Here is a 24317-nt window from a genome sequence, read left to right as displayed (position 1 = left end):
GGTCAAACACTCACACCCAGTCAAAAGATCTGGGTTTAATCCATCACCGTTCTTTAGCCCACTCTGCCACCCCAGTTCCGACATGGCTATATGCAAATCAGTCTGACCCTGTGCCTCATGGGAACAGTCCAGCCTGAACTGCCAAGCCATGTCTTCCCTGGACCGGAAGCAAGCTTCCGAGGACCGGTTTCTGGCATTCCAGCCGTTTTCAGCCCGGCTTGCTTGAATCCAGTGGCAAAGTGAGCAAGGGACTCACGTCTGAGCATACCCTGCCACACTTATGGCGGCCAAAAGCGGTACAAAAGGGGGTGGTGATGGACGGAGCATCTGAATCAATCAAACACTCACACCCAGTCAAAAGATCTGGGTTTAATCCATCACCGTTCTTTAGCCCACTCTGCCACCCCAGTTCAGACATGGCTATATGCAAATCAGTCTGACCCTGTGCCTCATGGGAACAGTCCAGCCCGAACTGCCAAGCCATGTCTTCCCTGGACCGGAAACAAGCTTCCAAGGACCGGTTTCTGGCATTCCAGCCGTCTTCAGCCCGGCTTGCTTGAATCCAGTGGCAAAGTGAGCAAGGGACTCACGTCTGAGCATACCCTGCCACACTTATGGCGGCAAAAAGCGGTACAAAAGGGGGTGGTGATGGACGGAGCATCTGAATCAATCAAACACTCACACCCAGTCAAAAGATCTGGGTTTAATCCATCCCCGTTCTTTGGCCCACTCTGCCACCCCAGTTCAGACATGGCTATATGCAAATCAGTCTGACCCTGTGCCTCATGGGAACAGTCCAGCCCGAACTGCCAAGCCATGTCTTCCCTGGACCGGAAACAAGCTTCTGAGGACCAGTTTCTGGCATTCCAGCCGTCTTCAGCCCGGCTTGCTTGAATCCAGTGGCAAAGTGAGCAAGGGACTCACATCTGAGCATACCCTGCCACACTTATGGCGGCCAAAAGCGGTACAAAAGGGGCTGGTGATGGACGGAGCATCTGAATCAATCAAACACTCACAACCAGTCAAAAGATCTGGGTTTAATCCATCACCGTTCTTTAGCCCACTCTGCCACCCCATTTCAGACATGGCTATATGCAAATCAGTCTGACCCTGTGCCTCATGGGAACAGTCCAGCCCGAACTGCCAAGCCATGTCTTCCCTGGACCGGAAACAAGCTTCCGAGGACAGGTTTCTGGCATTCCAGCCGTCTTCAGCCCGGCTTGCTTGAATCCAGTGGCAAAGTGAGCAAGGGACTCACGTCTAAGCATACCCTGCCACACTTATGGCGGCCAAAAGCGGTACAAAAGGGGGTGGTTGGTTTGATTGGTTCAGATGCTCCGTCCATCACCACCCCCTTTTATGATACACAACCTGGCCACAAAGAAGGGAACCCAGTGGAAATCACAGATTCGGACTCAGAGGATGAAGAAAGCCCACCACCACATCACTGAGCAGCAGGTGTTGCAGGTGTTGTAGGAGCCGCAGATGGGGGACACAGATGTGGGGAGATCACACGCAACTATTTCTAAGTAAGTAATGACACAAAGCTGATACTGATATTCGTATAACAGTGTTTTATTGTCCTTATATCAGGCAATATGTATGCACACCACCTCACAATACTGGCCTTTGTGCCTTGGGTTGCCCCTCATGGCATGTCAACACTGCATGCACATTGAAAACCCCTTTTACTGGGTCACATGGGTTACCTCACCCATCAGCAAATGTTAGCCACAGCATGGACTTATTTTCTGCACCCACACCCAGCAGTGCTTCACTCAGTGTGCACACTTCCCTCCCTTGACAACTGTTCTGCTGATGGCCCTTACCTTGCAATATGCCGTCTGGGCTCAGCGATAGGTGGAGTGATGCAGCTGCGGCTGGTGACCTCCTCACTGCCTTCACCATCCCCAGACCCTCTGGCAGCTATCTTGGCTGTTTTTCATGGCGCCTTGCACCACTTTCACTCTGAAAGTTGCTGCATAATGGCTGTCTTGACACAGTCATGTCACTCATGCATTCTGCATTGGCTCTTTGACCCTCAGCAACAGTGGTGTTCAGTTCATTAATGCCCTCATTGATGTCCCTCATGTTCTTGTTCAGAGACACCAGCTGCCGTTGCATTAATCTCATTGCATTTGTAGCCGCTGCACCTTCACCATGGTACCCTCAAGACCCGCAAAGACACTGGATTCCTCACCCTGCTCAGACAGACTTTGCGGCCTTGGTCTGCGTCAGAGACCACTGGTGTGGCTACGCTGTATGGGTGACTATAGGTCGGGAGACTGTGCTGGCTCTTCAGGCATGGTCTGTGGAGCTTCCTCGGTCTCCTCCACTCCCCCCTCCATCTCCTGTAGTGTTTCCACAGTGTACGTCCTAGGTCTTGGTGGTTGCCGTTGTTGAATTGAAGTTGCCGACACGCGGGACGCTTTCATTTTAGCGCCAATAGGGAATGCACGCCTGAATTATTGCGGGTTCCTTACTCCTGGGAGATTTATAGTACTACATATTTATATCTATATTGTCAGATACGAAGTTCAGAAACCACACAATATACAAGGGTTCCTTACCCCTGGGATTGTTTACCTACAACGTAACCTCGAAAATGTATACATACGACTAACTGATACCGCGTGTTAGATCTATAGCACTACACATCTATATTTATATCGTCAGGTACGAGGTTCAGAAACCACACAATATACAAGCATCGCTGTCCCCCAATTATCTTCATTATTAATAGGAGGACTATACTATATTTTTGTAATCTGAGAAGATATCTCGCTGGACGAATATCTTTTCTGACTGGGAAGGAGGCTGAGTACCCCTTATTATAATCTAAACGATACTTAATGATCGAGAACTATTGGGAAACTTTCATTACAATTGTCCTGAGGAAGGTGGTCTAATTTTTCACACACCACCGAAATGCGTCGATGCACAAGGAGTAATACTGGGTCAAGAAATTGAGGAAAATTCTGAATCATTGTTTGAATTTAGTCCTTTACCTGTACCTCCTTTTTTATTGGAATGTTGGATTTATTTATTTTATAGTGTTCCGTCCTGTATGTTTCCCATTTTTAACGAAATATAGTGTATATGAATAAATTGTCTAGATTTACTTTTATTACAGTGTTTTCACTATTATTTTTATATTGTTTATATTGCTTCCTTGTTGTTTACTGTTCTGAAATGGGTTGTCTTTATATGTTTTGTCTGTAAGAACTAGTCTTTCTACGGTAATTCGCCCAAAGGGAATTATACTTTGACTTATTGTCAATTGCGGAACCCTATCCCTCTGGCTTTGGGGTCCCTCTCTCTTTTATTAGAGGTGGTGTAAGTGTGACATCTGTGGCTTTCTGCGACTCTTCCTCCCCAATATGTTGTTGCCCAGGTGCCTCATGTGTCTCCCTCTCTTTTACCTGTGGTGCAGGTTCGCCTGTGGCTACAAGATGTCCATTTACTGACTTTTCTTGAAGCATTTGTATTACTTTAAATTTACATGATTTGCTATTCACACTAACAGTTCTCCGCTTGGTTATTGACTGGTGTGAGGCCCCTGCGATTGTGTACACAAAAGTCACTGCTATGCTATATTAGTTTTGAGACTACATCTCCCATGATGCATTGGGTACAGAGCAGGAATATCGTCGTAAAAATATCGACTAACCTAAATATCGCTGCAAAAATATCTACAGGAAGAAATATCGATGACAAAAATATCGTCTGACCAGAATATCGACAGACAGGTAAGTAATATCGTTAACATTAATATAGTTGTAATAAATATCGTTTACAAAAACATAGTTTACAATAATATCGTTTTTTAAATAATTATAAGTAATGTAGTGTTTTTAATGAATATTTGTAGTCAAAGTAGTATTTTTAGTAGTATATTATTATTTAATAATGTATTTTCAGTTGAATTTAGTATTAATAGTTCCGTAGCGGGTTGTGGGTTTATAGGGGAGTAGGGTGGGAAGTAATTTAAATATAATGAAATAATACATTAATTAATGTTTTTAATGAATATAAATAGTGTAATAAATAATAGTTAAATAATTTCAATTAGTTAATTGAATAATAATTATGTAATTAATTATGTTAATTTTTTAATTAATTTTAGGTGTGTGTACAGGATTTTTTTTGTGAAAATGTTTTTGGGTAAAGGGGTATTTTTAGGGTTCAGGGTCAGTTTTCAGTTTTTGGGTAAAGTGGTATTTTTAGGGTTCAGGGTCGGTTTTCAGTTTTTGGGTAAAGGGGTATTTTTAGGGTTCAGGGTCAGTTTTCAGTTTTTGGGTAAAGGGGTATTTTTAGGGTTCAGGGTCAGTTTTCAGTTTTTGGGTAAAGGGGTATTTTTAGGGTTCAGGGTCAGTTTTCAGTTCTTGGGTAAAGGGGTATTTTTTGGGTTCAGGGTCAGTTTTCAGTTTTTGGGTAAAGGGATATTTAAATATAATGAAATAATACATTAATTAATGTTTTAAATGAATATAAATAGTGTAATAAATAATAGTTAATTAATTTCAATTAGTTAATTGAATAATAGTTATGTAATTAATTATGTTAATTTTTTAATTAATTTTAGGTGTGTGTACAGGATTTTTTTAGTGAAAATGTTTTTGGGTAAAGGGGTATTTTTAGGGATTAGGGTCAGTTTTGGGTTTTTGGGTAAAGGGGTATTTTAATTATATGTATGTATTATTGTTGTTATATAAAGTAATGTGTAAAATCAATTTATATGTCCACATTTATTAAGTTTATAATTAAAAAGTGTAGTAAATTTTTTTGAAATAGTTAAAAAATAAAAGTAATGTAATGTATTTTGTTAATAGTACTTATATTTATTTATTATTTAATGTAATTTTAATTATTTTAAAAAGTCGATATTTTTTACATCTATATTAATTACAACAATATTTTGGAGTCGATATTTATGTACTTACCTGTTTAAGTATAGGGTGTCGATATTTTTGTAAACGATATTTTTACAACGATATTTATGTCAGCTATATTTTTGTAATTGATATTTTAACACCCTACCGATGCATTGCTGGTTGTTATCAAAATGTGGACTGGAGTGGAATTCTTACCTGCTCATGGTGGATTGGGGAGGGGGAGGGTTCAGGACAGGCTGTGCATGCATCTTTCCTCGTCTGGTGTTGTCTTGGGCTGAGCTGTCCACGACTCCTATGCCACTTATGCTCTCAGGCTAGATGGTGGAATCCACCAAGTCATCCAGGGGTGATGTTGCAGGCTCTGTGGAAAGGCCCGCCACCTGTCTTTTTGGCTTGCTTCAGCATGTCTGCTACCCTCTCCTTTGCCCTGGAGCGCAAGTCATACAAGCGCTTCTTTAGGTTGTCGATGGAGTACTGTGTGACCCGAATGGCATTGATCTTGGTATGTATCTCCTTCCGGATCTTTCTCTTCTGCGATTCAGGTACATGCGGTGATTTCTTGCCAAATAGTTGGTCATGGGTCTTCACCACTTCCTCAATCAGGACCTCCAACTCGTTTTCATTAAACCTGTGCTTCCTTTTCCTTTCTGCAGGTTCCTTTCCCTTCTCCTATGTATCCATCCTGCCAGTTGGTGTCTGCCTGAACACTCCTGTGCAGCTCCTGGGTGTGTGCTCCTGCTCTCTGCCTCTCCCAAAGCCTCAGGCACTCAAAAACAGCATGGGTGTGGCCACTTCCTGTATGTGATGCCATCAGGAAGCACCTGAATAACAGATTTGCTAATTTGCGATTTTTTGAAATTGCGATGTCACAAATACAGAATCTGTATTTGAGTTCGGTATTCAGGATAGCGAGTTTTAGGGAATCGCTAATTATTTGCGATTTTTTTTGCTACATAGCATGTTAGCTATTTCTTAATAGCGTTTCAGTAAAAATCGCTATTAAGGACTCACTAAACTGATTTTACCTTTAGTGCCTAGAAATGCATACCCTTGGAGAAGATCGGTGGTGGGCACAACCAAGCCCCTTCCAACCTGTTGAATGCTAAAACATAAATTGATGGACAGAATGCAGAATAATGTCAACATTCACCCCAGTGCAGAGATCTGAGCCTAAATCCATCGTTTTTTTGCTCACCATGCAATTCCAGTTTGAACCCAGCCACATGCAAATGAGTCTTGACCCTGTGCCCAATGGGTACAGTCCAGCCCGAACTGCCACGCCAGGTCATACCTGGACTGGCAACAAGCATACTAGGACCGGTTTCGGGGTTTCACCGCTCATCAGCCAGGATAGCTTGACCCCAGTGGCATGGAGAGCACGGGACCCACATCTGGGCATACCCGTCCCACTCAGGGTGACAAATACAGAAACAACAATTGATGGATAGAATGCAGAACAATGTCATACATTCACCCCAGTACAGATATCTGGGCCTAAATCCATCGTTTTTTTTGCTCACCATACCATTCCAGTTTGAACCCAGCCAAATGCAAATCAGCGTTGACCCTGTGCCCAATGGGAACAGTCCAGCCCAAACTGCCAGACCATGTCCTCCCTGGACTGGAAACAAGCATCCTAGGACCATTTTCGAGGTTTCACCCCTTATCAGCCAGGATAGCTTGACTCCAGTGGCATGGAGAGCACAGGGCCCATGTCTGAGCATACTCGTCCCACTCAGGGTGACAAATGCAAAAACTACAATTGGTGGACAGAATGCAGAACAATGTCATACATTCACCCCAGTACAGAGATCTGGGCCTAAATCCATAGTTTTTTGCTCATCATTTGTTCTGCATTCCGTCCCTCAATTATGTGTCTTTTGCTTTCTCGCCCTAAGTGCGCTGGGTATGCCCAGACGTGGGTCCCAGGCTAACTGTGCCACAAGATTCAAGATATCATAGCTGATGAGGGGTGAAACCCCAAAACCGGTCCTAGGATGCTTGTTTCTGGACCAGGGAGGACCTGGCTTGGCAGTTCGGGATGGACTGTTCCCATGAGGAACAGGGTCAAGACTGATTTGCATATGGCCAGGTCTAAACTGGGGTGGCTTGGTGAGCGAAAGAATGATGGATTTAACCCAGATCTCTTGACTGGGGGAGAATGTTTTGATTTGTTCTGCATTCCACCCATTAAGTGTGTCTTTTGACTTCAAACCTGTCGCCCAAGAAGTATAACTTTGATCACTTTTAAGAATGTTTTCATGATTGCTGTGACTTCAGCACTGGACTTAGGGAAATGTCAGTAGGTGAGCCGTATGTATTTTTTTTTATTAAAAATGATTTGGTTGGCATTGCAGGAATATTGTTGTCTCACTTTCTTCTCTAATTCATATTCAGCGGTTGAGCAAAGTCTCCTTATTGTGGATATAAATTAAGTGCTATATTGTTTTTGGGCTTGTATTAAATCCTAAATTAAAGAGTGTTATTTCTAACCATTGAGTTTGTCGATCTTAATGGGACAAATTGACTCACTGTCGTGCATTCGGAAGGTATGTTAGTGTCATACTTTTGGCGACTTGACACACATATTGTAATGAAGACACCAATATGCTATTTTAATAACTATTCGGGTAATCCACTCTATGAACAGCAGTTTGCTATTAGCATACAAGACATCATCCTATTTGTTTATCCTCACATATTATGTGACCAAGGGGCACTCCTGTGTCTAACTGAGCTTAGGAGTACTTACCCTCGTGTCTGATTAAGAGCGAATTTCAGGCAATTTACCATATTTTCTTAAGCAATTAATACTTAGCATTACTGCACGTTTTTCTTCCACTGTTTTGTGTGCTGTGCTTCACTTGTGTTGTTCCTTACTTAGCAGCTTTGTTTTTACTGATCTGAAATACAGCTTTGTTAATTCACAATATTCTGATTATATATTTTCATTTAAATTTGTATTTATATTTTCATGCTCATGATTTCACCACAGAGAATCGTCAGTATTGCATACATCACAAATATATATATTTTGTATTATTTGTGTGACTCACATTTTTCTCATGACAGTAACTACTGACACTAAAACACTGACAAAATATGGATCTTTAGTTCTGAAAAAGACCGTCGATCTGGGAGTGCATTAAATTAGCACCCAAAACATGTTGATACAATGATGGTAGGGTGATACGTGTCCTAAGACCATCCAGAACTATTATGATTTTAATCCTCTCAGAAGGAACCCTCAAATAAATCAGTATAATTGGGTATCCTGTTAAGACATGTTTAACTTATGCTGATCCCTATGTATATATATTGAATCTTTATGACAACGCTCCATTGTTGTAATTATTACAGTGCAATTGGGGTTGTAGCCTGCCCAGTGATGAAGCATACCACTAAAAAAGTGGGTTAGGGCTGTATTCCTAAAAAAACATGGAATCACACGAGAAGGTGGAAACCTCATGATGTTTCAATATTCTTCATGTTTTGTTATTATAAATGGTAGGTCACTTGATTATGCCTCTCTCCTCTTCTTTGTGTGTTTAGGCTTGTTCTGTTACCTTGCACCCCTGTCCTTCCAAAGGCCCAGGTCTGTCACTGCTGTTCTTGTTGCAGAAAAGACTGACATCTCTGGCAATGCCTGATGAATCTTGTCTCCCAGCAGGTTTTGGATTGCTTGCAGCAATGCCTGGTCCACACGGCCCTGCTTTTCCGGTGCATCAGTGACCCTTCTATGCTGCCTGCTAATGACGAAGTCAGAAGCCGCCTGTCCCTTAGAGGGCTGCGGTAAGTCTTAAGGCTCAGGCTCAATGTAATGTGTTCTCTTTGAAGAATCTACTCTTGTGTATCCAACCTTTGAGGTCAGATCTCTGTAAAGCCTTCTGTCCGCCGCTTACCATGGTCTCTCTGTTTCAGTTCCGATTGCCCTTGATGACTATTGTCAGAGCATTCAACCTAAATTCACAATATTCAATAACAATTAGACAGCTGCTTTCATTATGAGATGTCTAGAATTGTTGATTGTGCGGGACAGCCTGGTGGTTTATAACACCCATAAGATGGTGTTTCGATGGATGTGAAGCATTTAGAATAAAACGGTCGCAAGAATTGACTGTTTTGATATTGCTTCTCTGACTTAGAAGAGAGGCGAGATCCCAGGCACTGATAATTCATCTATGGATTTTGCTGCATTTTGAGCTGCCATCTCTTATTTAGTGGTTCACCTTAAAGCAATTGATTCTTCAATTCTTTGTGAATGCTTTGGTGTGATATCAGCAGAGCACACATTGATAACGCCTACCATTGTCTAAGTCCCCTTACTACTCATCAGGGCCTTGTAGTATTTATATCTGCTTCCACAGCACAGTCGTACCACCCTCCTTTTTCCCATTAACATGCCATCTTTCAACCACTTATTTATTAGATATTTAATGCAGAGGAACGGATTGTTATACTGATCAGGCACCTTTTTCCACAGTGTGTCCCCCAGCTCCTGGCGTCCTAGAAGCCCCAGACATTTGATGTTCAGAAGGGTAAGGTCTGAAGTGTGTTTCTTTTCAGTTTTGTATATTTATGTTCATTGCCCTGCACTTGTATACAGAGAAAAATAAGGTACCATTCACATTTCTGCTTCTTCACTTTGGGGACGCCGTCCATCCGTGTGGTACCCCGACTCGAGCCCTACATAGGGCAATCATTCGTCATTTTTAGGTCTCGCCTGTCGATGCGCATGCGCATCGAGCAAGGCGAGAGTATTGGCACTTATCCGCTCTTTATCCACACTGCAAGGAATCGTGGCGATTCCTTGCAGTGCACGATAAATTTAAGCTCAATGCGCATGCGCATTGAGCTTAAATGCGCGTGCACATGCCCCCAGCCGCCTACTCTCTCCCCCAGCTCCGCCCCCTCACTACTTGATTGCACGGCCGCTAGGCCGTGCCTCCCCTACTCTCCTCCCCCCTCCTCCTCTCCTCCCCGCCACAGCAATGCAGAGCTTGTTTTTTAATTTCATTCGGCCGCGCGCAGCGTCACTTTTACGTCCACATGGCCTGTCCTTTATGCTCTCCCTTGTTTCATACTGGCCGCTAAACGCTCTAATTGAAATGAGGTAATATTTCCCTAATTATCAGTAATTTGCAGGCATTCACTAGCATTCCTCACATCGCTGTTCTAGAGCGTGCGCGCGCTTTAACGCTCCTCCCCCTCCCCGATCACAGTGCGCGTCTCACAGCTGGACCTTTTCACCTGGCTGAGCTGTCTCCCATGTGTTCTCTAGGGTAGGTCTTTACTGTAAGGGGCTCGGGTCGCGTCGCTATGCCCAGCCTGTCCCCCACCATCTCCTCTGCTTCCTTTGATGCCCCTGTTTGACTTGCACTTTACATGCGGATTAAACGACCTCCGCTGCCCCGGGAGACGCAAGAGCACTTACATTGCATTCACCAGGCCCGGAGTCCATCGACGTCACCACCAAGCCGCGCTGGGATTGGCGCAAGCTCTGAGGGTTACCCCTGCAATGATGGGGCTTGTTTTTCATGACCACAGATCCAGGAAGAGCCACGAACCCTGTGAGCAGCTGAAAAAGAGCAGAAATGAAACCGAAACCACTAGCTGGGGCTGTAAAATCACACAATAGCCAGTCATCGGCAAGCAGTCTGGAGCTTCCGTCTTCGCGGTGAGTCTGCCCATACTTTTTATGACAGTGAGTCACAATAGATTACAGTGGGCTCCTAGGAACACACCACACAGGCCGAGCAATATATTTCATATGTTTGTAAGTGGGACTTAACCCCTAAATGTATTTTTTCTTCGCCTCAGTGCTTCTTTTCTTTATCCCATGTCCCTCCTCCACTCAGCCCCCATGTCTCTTGCCCCGGTACCCTTTGCACCCTCGGTTTTACCCACTTCATGTCTCCTCTTCCAGTTCGTCCCTCGGGTTTCCGGTTCCTTTTCTCCTGGCACTGCCTGTTATACTTATCTCCTGCCCCCACCCAGCCAGTTCCTGTCTCTGTCCCCATGGCACGGTCTGTTTTTAGTGTCTCTGTATCACCTGCCCTCTCCTCCAGTCAGCACCCACATCTTTTGTCCCAGTTTCCCCAGCACTGTGTTATCTATTGACCGATCCGCTTCTCTTGTCTACTGCCCCGGTAAGATTTATTTTAACTGTCTCCCGTCCCTACCTTCGGTGAATTTCTGTGTCTTCTGCCCCTGTGTCCCTGGAACTGCCTTTTCCCCTCTCACTCTCTCAGGCTCAGTACTCTCGGTTTGTGTTACCTGATGAGCCTGCAGCCTCCCTGCTCTCTATCAGCACGCTGACTACTGATGAGGGCAACAGTTATTAAAATGTGAAATTTACCAGCAAGGCTATGTATACATTGTTGTGTTCCTCAAAGACATTTATCTTTTTGTCATTCAGTGGAGTCTTTCCTGCTAGGATCAACAGAGCAGCTTTGTGTTACAGTAATTAGTTACACGATAAGCTGGTTTCCAGATTAGTAACCGTGAAATGAAAAAGTCCATCTTATTTATGAATTTATAAAGCAGAATATCTACTTCAAATAAATCATGGAACCAGGGAGACATTAGTGATGATTTAATGGAAAGGAAGTGTCTCCGTAATGCTACATTTAGACACCGACATTAACTTTGGTCGGGCTTTTGTTACTGTGTTTTCAGACTGTTATTGCAGCACATTCTTTCATCCACCAGCGAGGTTTAAAGGACACTCCACAGCCACAGTGGCCTCCGTACTTCTGTGGCAATAAGTCAGACATTATTGCTCTTGTATAATGCCTGCCCTTCAGCAGTTTCTTTTCGAACCAAACATAACTGTTCCTTTAAATATTTTACAGAAAAGTGTTTTTAATGGTAAGAAGCAGTTTCGGAAGTCCTACAAATTGCCATACTCTCAAAGTACTTCTCGAGAGCGGGCTCTTGGTTTTGGTGGAGTGGCGAGAGGGTTGCTTTTTAACAACATTTCGCGCCAGTCTTGGATTTAGTTCTTTGTTTTGTAAATAGTAGCCTTTTTACCTCCTGTTGACTGCTGACGTTCATATAATATTTGTATTTCTGCAGGAATTTCGGTAGATGTCAATGCCTTTGGAACATTTAGCACATTATTCTCAGCAATAGTGCTCCATTTAGCAACCATCCTGGGACCTTCGGGAATAAGCTGTGAAGTGCTTGTTAACTCCTACAAAGTAGCTACCCGCATTAGGCACAGAAATGGCGGAAGGCATGCTCTCACCAAATCTCAAATGAGAAAAATGGCAAATACTACAATCTGTAAAAGGCAACAAAATGGAGCCTCCATTTTAAAACGTAGCATACAAGTACTGGTGTGCTAACACTCATGATTATTGTTGTATTATTGAACACCTTAGGTGTTCAATAATAACGGGTAACATGAAGTTGCTTAACTGTATATACCTGTTATCTCACGAATGAACCAGTACAGAAGTTGAAGTGAATAAGAGAATTACAGTTTACAGCTTTTACAGGTCTGCAGTTTCTGGTATCTTAGGTTTTTTATGTGTACACTAATGTGCATGCAGGCCTTTATGTGTGTTCAGACTATTGGTTATACAAAAATGCTTTAAAAAAAATTGTTCGCCCTTACTCTATATATCTATCACCCTCACTCTATCTATCGCCCTCACTCTATCTATCGCCCTCACTCTATCTATCACCCTCAATCTATCTATCGCCCTTATCAATCTATCTATCTATCTATCGCACTCACTCTATCTATCGGCCTCACTCTATCTATCTGTCGCCCTCACTCTATCTATCGCCCTCACTCTATCGCCCTCACTCTATCTTTCTATCGCCCTCACTCTATCTTTCTATCGCCCTCACTCTATCTATCTTCGCCTGCACTCTATCTATCTATCCATCTATCTATCTAACTAACTATCGCCCTCACTCTATCTATCTTTGCCTTCACTCTATCTATCCATCTATCTATCTATCTATCTATCTATCTATCTATCTATCTATCTATCTATCTATCTATCTATCTATCTATCTATCACCCTCACTCTATCTATCGCCCTCACTCTATCGCCCTCACTCTATCTATCTATCGGCCTCACTCTATCTGTCGCCCTCACTCTATCGCCCTCACTCTATCTATCTATCTATCTATCTATCTATCTATCGCCCTCACTCTATCTGTCGCCCTCACTCTATCTGTCGCCCTCACTCTATCTGTCGCCCTCACTCTATCTGTCGCCCTCACTCTATCTGTCGGCCTCACTCTATCTGTCGCCCTCACTCTATCTGTTGCCCTCACTCTATCTGTTGCCCTCACTCTATCTATCTATCGGCCTCACTCTATCTGTTGCCCTCACTCTATCTGTTGCCCTCACTCTATCTATCGCCCTCACTCCTATCTATCTATCTATCTATCTATCTATCTATCTATCTATCTATCTATCTATCTATCTATCGCCCTCACTCCTATCTATCTATCTATCTATCTATCTATCTATCTATCTATCTATCTATCTATCGCCCTCCCTCTATCAATCTATCGCACTCACTCTATCAATCGCATCACCACAGCGCCACCACAGCATCAATCTGTGCAATCATTCAACAACAACTGGTTCAAATATGTTCTTGCAATGTTTCAAGCTTTATTCCAAATGTCACAAAAAGATGTTAATATTTCACTTCTGTTCCTGGATTTACGTCACAATAAAATACACTGAACATAATCTTCACAAAAGTTATTTTTCTCTCACCCTCAACCCCTCACTCACCCTCACCCACCCTCACCCACCCTCACTCACCCTCAACCCCTCACCCTCACACAGTGCAATAGGTCTCGGAGCATTTGAGTTAGAGCTTTTTAGAAATGTTTATGGCTTTTCTTTTTAATTCTTTAGCATTGGCTACAGGAAACAAAAATGCTAAAGATTTACAAAAATAAACCATAAACAATTCTAAAAGCACTAACTCTAATGCTGCGAGACCTATTGCATTTCCAATGCTTGTTTCATGGTGGCTTTGAGCCGATGGATGGTGGAACGAGCTGAGCAGTCTAAGTGGTCGAAGTGCATTAGTGGAAACCCGATTGCTAATACATATTTTCTTGCCATTATCTTCCCCCTTATGTTAAGACTAGATGAAAATTCGGAATCCCTCTCAATTTCTCCCTTCCCTGCCCAAGGTATTGAGAGTACAATGTACCTCAACTCTTCTATTTGTGGGTGGATTCATTTGTCTGCTGGATTTGTTAGTGCACAGTAAAATAATTGTTGCTTATAATTTTAACATTGTTGAACGAAACACTAAAATGTAAACATAATTCTCTCTTGGTGGCTCATTGATTATTTTTCCAGATTTACAGATTGATGCGCCAAATTAAAGAGAGGCTTTAAAACTTTACGTGCTTGTTAATTTTAACTTAGATTTGTTAACAGAGTTTTGGAATGAGCTACAAAAAAATGGCTTGATGGAATGACGTCAAATTTGTCAAGCTGAAAGAGGGCAATTTCAATAGAATGGTACATGTGCTTCCTAGTAGGCCAGTGTACTTAAAACCGGCATAAAAACCCTTTTTCTGTTCAGTAGACATCTCTGAGAAATATGATTTGCATTGTCACAAATAAAAAAGCATTAATTGTCTTTGAACTACCGTAACCTGAAGACATAGTTTAACTGCACAAGGATGATTTAAAAAAGGAAAGAAAAGAAAGGAAAAATCCCTATCAAAGTAAAATATTCACCCTCCGGCCCTAGCATTGATGTGCACTTCCCTTAAGGCGGAGGTCTACATGTGATTAAGCAAAATGCCTCTAAGCCCGGTGCAGGAGAAGGGATGATTGAAATCGTTTTACTCATTGATTCATGCTGTGTGGAAGAGGGGAGCGAACAGACCATAGGATGAGGAGAGCTGACCCAGAGCTCCTCTATATATGTACTACAGTATGCATTCCTTATTATTTTCTTGATTACATCAGGCGAGGAAGATTTATCGATCTGAAGGCCAGACTTAACAAGCACTGGCAAACACAGTAGCTCTTTCGTTGCCTGTCAGCCTTTTGAGCTTGTTTTGTTTTGTCATGGTTTTTGCAAAAGCTTATTGTTGGTTAAGCGGTCAGGCCCTCGTCAGTATGAAAAAACCTCTTAAAAGCAATCATATTTTTCGGTCTCAAAAAGTTCACTTTGCCAGTCTTGGGCAGTGACAGAACTTACTTTGTGTGTGGATGTGCTGCTTGCGAAAGGGAAGAATGCTGTCACTCACAGTAAAGTTAACCAATTGTAGAAGTAAACTGTTCTGTTGCCCCATTTTGGATGCTGTACTAGGTGCAATAAAAATGTGAAAGACAGATTAACAGGCAAATGGATGAAGATGGCTGTCTGAAAGCCCCTATAAGTAAGAATAATATAAATACAATTTTATAAATACAAAAGGTCTTGGCTAACACCAGACCTACACATCGTAATAAAAATATAGCAGACTTGCTACCTTTTCCTATAGAAAAAGCACTCTCCACTGCCACTGCAGTTGTGGTCTTATTCTTGGCTTAGGCCAGTGTTTGATGGCCGAACCAAAGTCATTGGAGTTATACATTTTGGACCAGGTTAGTGTAATAGGTGACATCCTTGAGCGATGTTCTCCATCTCTTCCCCAGCTTCCCCCTTAGCGACTTGCAAGAGTGGGATTGGGGACTTTAGAAAAAATGCGACAGAGGGTCTTTATGGCTCAGTAAATGGTCACAGCCCCTGGGGATGGCACACCAACTTGGGATGCCTCCTCGGCGGAATTAATTAAGGATGAACTGCAGTAAATTTCTGCAGAGACATAACATACTTTGTCTCAAATAACTCGTAATAAATGTTTAGAGAGAGTATAAAGGGAACCACGTCAGTCTTCTTCTCCCTGCTTCTTGTTATTTTTTTGTTGCCCATTGAGCTCATGCGGATGTTTTGAATAATTATAGTGAATAAACACCTTTCTACTTATCACCTTCTGAAGTCTGCATCCCACACCGAATTTGGAGTGTCCCTGAAGACTGACTTGCCTTTACCAGTATTTCTTAATTAAACTGCCTGTTATTCTGTCAATTGTCATTATTTGTTGCTGTGCTTACGTTATGGGCCAACATTAACATGCCGAATGCGTCCCTAGTTCATTATAGCTATCGTTTTGATGGGCTTGTTCTTAATGTCATAAGAGGTAACTTTTATAAGATCTGGTTGTGTTTTTCTCAGATTTGAGAACATTTGCTAGCTTTCTGCTTTCTTACTTCTAACTTACTAGTTTGAAATCTGTGATGCGAAACCTGCTTTTCATTGGGTATAACCAGAGAGTAACTGAATGAACTTTGAACCCATTCCTCCGTTACGTTTGGGGATTGAGAAACAACTGGTGAGCTTGGAAAACCATTAGCATGTGCATGCACCCTTCTCAGACTACCTTTTCCTGTATACCACTGGCAAAAAGATGCAGCTGCCTTCCATCCTGGCTGTGGTTTCTCTTTCTGGTTGAAAGAACCATTCTGTTTGCTGCACAATGCAATCTTTTTTGAGTTCAGAATAAAATTTATTGAAAATAAAAAGGTGTCAATACAGTAATACAATAATATTGAAGAGGAGCAAAATAAGTTGGTGAATCTTTGCAGACATAATCAAATAAAATAAAATAAAAAAAATAAAAAAATAAAAATACAATAAATATATACATCAGTTGAAAATCAAGTTAAAGCAAATATTGAGAAGGAAAATTGAAAAAGAATAGCAAATCTGTCATACATGAAAATGGTTAGGAACGAGTAGGTCAATCAGGGAGGTTTGGAAACTTCTTGTTGAGTTGGTAACAAATGAAACGATTTTTTAGCAGAGGCATCAAGGTACATTGTTATAGGGAGCCACAAAACAGTGCGTTTCATCGCCAATTGAGGAGGAAAAACAAAGGCAGTGTCTGCTCAGGAATATTAAGAGTATTGTAGATGTAGGAACCTATTCACAAACAGCCTCTTGTAGTGCATTTAGTAATCGTTCAGCAGTACTACTAACATAAACGTTAAACATGCCATTCACAAACCTATGTGCATAGGTGCCCCCTCCGCCTTCGTATCTTATTCTGTGCTGGAATCTCGCAGAGTCCTTACACACCTATGGTTACATTTTAGTAGTAAATGCTGGGGATGCAGCGGGAAGTGTCTGGAAGCAGGGGCATACCTACTGTTAAAATTGAGGGCATTTGTTAGGTAAAAATAAATAAAATGAAATGTTAAAATATATCTATACAAAATCACAAATAATGTGTTTAAAATTTAATTGTAAATTATTTTACTAACCTTTTTTAAATTAAAAAATTAACAACGGTTATTTTTATTAAAATTACTTTAAAGTAATTCTTTACATCACTCCTAATAATTAATAATGCATAATTTAAATTTTATTTTTACTTTAGTGAGGACCTATTTTTTATTTTAAACTACGGAAAAAATTAATTTAGTTTAATATTATTCATTAATTAAAGGTTGCATTCAAAAGTAAATAATGCTGTAGCATTTTCTGTATTCTTCTACATTTAAAATAAAAACAATTCATTTGTTTTTTTTTTGATAATCAACTTTATTAGGCATTTAAAACAACAAAGGAAATTCATTGGTTTCAGCACATTCAACACATACAGTAATGTACAATCGTTAAGCCATATAGGTCGGGTCAGTCTTTTCCAGTCCGTATACAAATCTTGTATCGTTAGACAAAAGGCAGGAGTCGCGCAGTATATCTCCAGTCCCGGTGGAATGAGATTGAACCACTTTCCCCAAATCCTGTGGAACAGTTCAGTTGCCCCCCTGGCTTCAAAGAGGGCCTCCTCCTGGGTCCCGCACCAATCAACCCCCCTCCTCCATCCCCCCACGGTAGGCGGCGCGGGACCAGTGCTTAGCGATGTCTCTTTTAGCCACCGCTATCGCCGTCCCCAGCAGGCGCTTGTCCGACCTGGAAACATCCAGACCGTCAAAGACCCCCAACAGCAGCCGGCCCACGCTCCACCCCCCTCCAGAACCCGGCCAACCCGGGGCAGAGCCACACCATGTGATAGAAATCTGCGGGCGCCAAGCCGCACTTTGAGCAATCTGGGGAGGGTTGTAGTTGGGCGCGGAAGAGGCGCTCAGGGGAGAGGTAGGCCGCATGCAGATAGTAAATTTGGACCAGGCGTAGTTTGGCCGATGTGGTTAGGGTTCTAGGCGCCATGAGGGCATCCCTCCATTCCGCCTCCTCCAGGGGACCCACCCACCCCTCCCAGCGAGCGCACAGCGTGTCTAGGGAGGCAGGGCCAATATTGACTAGGGAACGATAGATGCGGGATACACCGCCCCTCCCCAAGTTTCTCATCATCACCTGGGCCTCCAGCGGGCTGAATTCCGGGAAGGGAAGACTGGCAGTGGGAGATGCGTCTGGAGCGCGTGGCGCAGCTGCAGGTATCGAAAGTGCTGGGTGTGGGAAAGGGCATGGTTCTTCTGTAGGTCCGCGAAAGCCCGGATGCGATCCCCGACCCAAAAGTCCCCCAGAACCGAGACGCCAACCAGATCCCACCGACGGAACCCGTCCAGGGCCGCCACTTCCCGGAGCCAAGTGCCATGCCACAGTGGTGTTTGTCTAGTAAGTTTGTGGTTCCAGCCCGTGTAGCGCAGAGCTGCCCGCCAAGCCATGAAAATCATCCTAGTAATAGGTGCCATAGAGTGCGGCACAGGGCTGCCATACAAGAGGGCTTGGATTCGGGGGAAATCCCTCTCCTCGAGTTCCACCCGGTATGCTGGGTCGGACCAGCCGCCCCATACCAATCATGGACAACAAGGAGTTTGGAGGCAAGGTAGTAGAGGAAGAGGTGAGTCACCCCCAGTCCCCCGTCGTAAGGGGGAATTCGGGTGCGTGCCAGGGATAAACGCGGGTGACCATTCCCCCATAGAAAGCGGGTCAGAAGACCGTCTAACTCGCGGAACCAAGCGCGGGGGAGGGAGAGGGAAGTGTTCTGTTGGACGTAGAGAAAGCGCGGGAGGATCATCATTTTAAAGAGTGCGCTCCTCCCTAAGGGGTTGAGGGGGAGCGACTGCCACTTTTTAAGATCAGCCTTCATTCGGGAAACCAAGGGGGCAATATTCAGTGCCCACTCCAACTCTGGCAGGAGGGATATCCATATCCCTAGGTATTTGACTGATTGGCGCCGTAAAGGGATGTCCGACTGCCAGTCGAAGCAGTCTCTCGAGGGGTGTAATGGGACCAAAGTAGATTTAGCCGTGTTGAGTCGGAGTCCGGAGACCTTTCCGAAGGCCGCGATGGACAGGAAGCTCTTGGGGCCCGAGGTCGCCGGTTCTGCCAGATACAGGACCACATCATCAGCGTAGAGGGCTATTTTATCTATGTGGCTCTTGTTTCAGGTCCAGCCTTGGACGAGGGGGTCCTGGCGAATGATCGCTTCCAGGGGCTCCATCGCCAGTGCTAAAAGAAGAGGTGAAAGGGGACACCCCTGGCGCGTGCCTCGATGAATTGGAAAGGCCTCAGAGAGCACTCCATTGACCAACACCCGGGCCCGGGGGTTGGCGTGGAGGACCCCGATAAGACGGCGGAAGAAGGGACCAAATCCCATCGTCTCCAGCACATCCTGTAGGTAGTCCCAGTTCACCGTGTCAAAGGCCTTTTCAAAATCGAGGAAAAGAAGGGCCAGGTAGGGGGAGAGTCGAGCACGGTGGGCTAAGGCCAAGTGGAGGCGCCGGATGCAATGGCGAGTGCCCTTATCAGGCATGAATCCGCACTGATCTGGGTGGATCAGGTCCGGCAGAAGAGTCTTTAGCCTCTGGGCTAGTATGGTGGCGTAGAGCTTAATCTCTGTGTTGATGTGCGAGATTGGGCGGTATTCCGCGCAGCTCGTGGAGGGCTGGTGGGTCTTGGGGATGACCACTATTGTGGCCAGGTCGGATTCGGAGGAAAAAGTTCCGGTGTCTGCCACATGGTGAAAAAGGGTCAGTAGCTGAGGGGCCAGGGTGGCCCGGAAGGCGGCATAATATTCCTGCGGGAACACGTCAGGGCCAGGCGTCTTGCCGGGATGTAGGAGGGGAATAGCCTCAAGCACTTCCTCCAGGGTGATGGGGCGATCTAAGGCCTCCCTGGAGTCCGGCAGCAGCGAGGGAAGCAGAGCACCTGTCTCCCCCAGCAGGGCGGGCAGGAAGTTCTCAGCCGGTAGTGCCGCGTATAGATTCGTGTAGAAGTGCGCAAAGACGCCTGCTATGGCCTCCGAGGTCATATGCAAGGTGTCGTCCTGCGCCTGGGTCTCCGGGATGATACGTTGGTTTTTGGGGTATGACACGAGATTGTGGAGGAGCTTACCATTTTTGTCGCCTCACCCGTATATGCGCGTCACCGAAGAGCGCCAGAGCATCTGGGCCGAGTTTAGGGAAATCTGCCGAATTTCCTCTCGAATTAGTGCTAGTTGCCGGGTAAGGCCCGCGCGTTCGGCGAGTGCTTGTTCCGCTTCCATCCGCGCCGCCCTGGACTCCAACTCCACGAGTCGGGCCAGCTGGTTCGCTCGTTTGGCGTGTACAAATCCTCTAGCCATCCCCCGAATCATGGCCCGGTCGTATCACACCAGGGCTGCATGACAGCATTGAAGTCGCCCCCCACCACCGTCATGCCCCTTGGGAGGATGGAGAGGATTCCCGTAAGGCAGCGGAGCATCATGGAAAGAAGGGCAGGCAGGATGTACAGGCTCAGGATATTCAGGGGGCATCCTTCCAGCACACCCGAGATCACCACGTAGCGCCCCTGAGGGTCGGTGTCAACCCGGGTGAGGGTGAACGGCAGGTTCTTCCTAAGTAGGATTGCCACCCCCGGGACCCAAATGCAAACCCGGAATGCCAGACCATCGCAAACCCACAGCGGGCCAGGAAGGTACACTGCGTGCCTAGGAGGTGGGTCTCCTGGAGAAGGAGGACATCCGCCACATGGCGGTGGGTTGCTCGGAGGATGGCCACGCGCTTAATGCAGTCCAGGAGGCCGTTAACATTTCAGAAGAGGATGTGGAGGGGTTTAGTTAGGGTTTAAGCCATCAGGGGGAAGGCAGTTGTGGGAAGGCGGATGAACTCTGGGGGGAAGACCCAGGAAGAGGGGAGAGTCAGCACCGCACAGGACCAGGGGGAGCCAAACCAGGCCTTCCAGCGGACCAGAGGCGCCAGGGGCCGATAGGGAGAGGGTGGGCAAGGGGGGTCAGCCGCCCACGGCTGCCTACCGTGGCGGTCCGTAGGCGGCCAAAAATAACAAACCAGTGAGTCATGGGGACTAGGAGTCAGAGGGAGACCCTTCCACTAGGATTTGCATAGGAGGAGAGCTGCAACCTGCCACCCGCGAGTGGCAACAACATGGGCCGAGGAGCTGCAAAGTCAAGGCAAAGGGCTGCCCGTAGGCGGCTAAAAACAACAACCAACCAAGGGGAGCCAACGGACTCCCTACCCACCCACCCTCCCAACACCAACATAGCATCGACAGGGGGCTACTTTGGGCCAAACTGGCGAGGTGGGAAATCCCTACAAATCTTCCAAACCAGCTAATCCTGCTGCACTCTGAAACTTGGGTCCAGATTAAAATTGGAGCAGGTGATACCCTGTCTAGAAAAATTCCTACTACCAAAGGGCTGAAGCAGGGTTGTGTACTGGCCCCAACTTTGTTCAAACTCTTTGTCTCGGATCTTTCCACCGACTTGGACAACTGTAAAAATCACACACCGAACCTGGGGGGCTTAACACTATCGAACCTCTTGTATGCCGATGACCTCCTACTAATTAGCCGTACTCCGATCGGTCTCCAGCATCTGATAAACATCACAAGTACCTTCGCAGACAAAAATGGGCTGACCATAAATCTGGAAAAATCCAAAGTAATGGTACTAAACCAAGGTCCAAATAAACCCCACCTACGATGGTCAATGAAAAATCGGCTGCTGTTCCCGGTAGAGAAGTACAAGTATTTGGGAATCATATTCGAAAGAAACAGCTCATTTTCCAAACAGAAAGCCTCCATCAAAGGCAGAGGAACCGTATTGGCAGTTGCTTTAAAAAACATAAAGCAAAAAATAACCGGCCCTAGCCTTCTCCCTCTGCTAGAAGTGCTTCGAGCGCGCCTCTTGCCCTCCATCACCTACGGAAGCGAAGCAATGAGAGGTAGGGATGAAGTCACCCTGGACATTGTGGTTGCTAAGGCCCTAAGAATAATATTCAATCTTCCGCAATTTACCTCACCAGCGCAAATAAGATTAGAATTCGGACTGCTAAAGCAGGAAATCTCGCGGCAAGGGGCCTATGCCAATTGCTGGTTCAAAATAAAGGTGGCCGCGGCGGGCACATTGAACTCACACCTGTGGTTGGAAATCTCAAAGAGAAACGAATGCCCAGCGAAGTCCTACCTCCAATCAGCAATCAAGCTGTTAGCTTTACAGGACCTATGGGACGTATGCCCATCCCAGAAAAATGTTAAGGCCCTGGTAAATAAATCAGTAAAGATCGCATCTCTAGCAGAAGACAAAGCTGCCCTTAGTAGGAGGTCCCATGGCTGGTTAATAATTCAGAGCTATGTGTCAACAAAGCCCCAACCATACCTAGGAACAGGTTTCGCAAGAACAATAAAAGAACAGTTCCTTCATCTGAGGTTGGGAATCCTACCAGCAAAGCCTCACCTTCCTCCATGGAAACGCACAACCTCTACCAACTGCTGCAGACTGTGTGGAAATTTCAACAAAGACATAATACACCTACTATGCATCTGCAACGGCTTGAGAGAGGAAAGGAGACAGTTTCTTAAACAACTCCTGATTGCAAGTCAAGTTCGATCTTGTAGGGAAGCGGTAAAGGCCTGTTTTGAGGGCAGCAATATCCGTCTTTCCTGCAGCCTTGTTCGGTTTATGAGGGAAGCGAACGCTAAGCTAAGTCGGGAAGACCCCCAAGTCATCGGCCTTTATCCTATGCTATCGCACCTATGAGTCAAGGTCAACAACCATCTCTACTTGCGCTTTGATTAAGTCCTATAAATAACTCCCTGGTTGCTAAGCTCCCAGCAGTCAGTATTGCCTGGCAGTGAGCTCATTGACTCGTTCTCCAATAAATATCATTTCTGGGTGTGGATCCGCCAATGAGAACAAGCCCTATGCTGACTTATCTTTTTTACTAAGAAGAACTATTTTACCTACACATTTTTACTCCTTTGCAATTTTAATGAACTACAAAATATTTGTAATTTTGTAACACCTTTTAAAGGAGAAGCTGTATCTTGTGATTTAATGTTTTACGTGTTTGCGAAGATTTTAATTAATCATGCAATAAAGTTATACATACCTACCTACCCCCCAAAACCCCCCAACCTACACTTCAAAACAGGAAGCATCTGTCGACCTATAGTCATTCCCACAAACAAGAAACAGCCCCTAGAAGGGGAAGGGTGCTAAACTAAAACGGTTAGCAAGGGGTAGGAACAGTAGTCAAGCCATTAGGGAGGACCCCCCTCCATGGTGTAGGATGTTTACCAATAGTGACTAGTGAAAAGTCATCACATTTCAAGGATAGGAGAAAAGAAGGGTTACATTCTAGAGATAGGCCTGTGTCTCTGGGGTGGTGCGGAAGAAATCTCAAGCCCCCAGCCGCAGGGCCTAAAGAGTTTCAGTGGGTCCGGGTATCAGGCCCCAGCCGAGTTTAGTCCTGGCGCCTTGAACATGGGCGCGGGTTTGGGCCCCGGATCAGAGCATTGTATTGCGGTGATTCCGCCAGTCATGAGTCCGAGTCCTCCTTGGATCTGAGAATCATCGGGCTCCTGGAGAGGTCGGTGTCCGACATCGAGCGTCGTAGGGCGTCTGCAGGTCCGGGGGCACCGCCCAGGTCAACCAGGGACGGAGCCGATGGTGGAGGTTTAGGAGCACTCCGGTGCGCCTGGGGTGAGGTCCGTCAGGCCCTCGGCTCCGGCGAGCGGGACCCTCCCCCTCGGTGCGCACCCCTCCTGCGGAATCCAGTCCTGCGGCGCCTGGGCTTGGGCGCAGCGCTGTTCCGTCGGTCTGGGGCACTTTGGGGCGGGGACCGGGTCGCAGGCAGCCGGAGGGGCCTCTCCTCCATGAGCTAGGTCCGCGCCACCTGTGGGGAGACAAAGAAGAGGGTCTGCCCCTGAAAGAAACCTTGAGTCGGGCCGGGAAGAGGAGCCCATAGCGGATGTCCATCGCCCTGAGTTTCGGCTTCACCTTCTCGTAGGAGCGACGCTGGGACTGGATTTCCCTTGAATAGTCCGGGAACACCATAATCCTTGTTTCTCGATAATGCACCTGCCCCAGCTCCCTGGCTGCTCTCAAGATGGCGTCCCTGTCGCAGAAATTGAGGACACGGAGGATGAAGGGCCGGGCCGGGGCTCCCGGCGGTGGTTTGGGAGCTA

General features: G+C 45.4%; 1 protein-coding gene across 1 annotated transcript in view; it reads left to right on the top strand.

Annotated features, from left to right (window-relative positions):
• Window positions 1-24317, top strand: part of LOC147705912 (inactive serine/threonine-protein kinase TEX14-like) — a 722788-nt gene that overhangs the window by 75216 nt on the left and 623255 nt on the right. The window contains exons 4-5 of the mRNA XM_086929575.1: window positions 8566-8687; window positions 9379-9433. Coding sequence (XP_086785701.1) covers window positions 8566-8687; window positions 9379-9433 — 177 coding nt within the window. The remainder of the gene's footprint in view (window positions 1-8565; window positions 8688-9378; window positions 9434-24317) is intronic.

Source organism: Lissotriton vulgaris, chromosome 7 (assembly GCF_964263255.1).
Source record: "Lissotriton vulgaris chromosome 7, aLisVul1.2, whole genome shotgun sequence".
Lineage (NCBI taxonomy): Eukaryota > Metazoa > Chordata > Amphibia > Caudata > Salamandridae > Lissotriton > Lissotriton vulgaris.
This window is presented reverse-complemented; position numbering and strand designations above follow the sequence as displayed.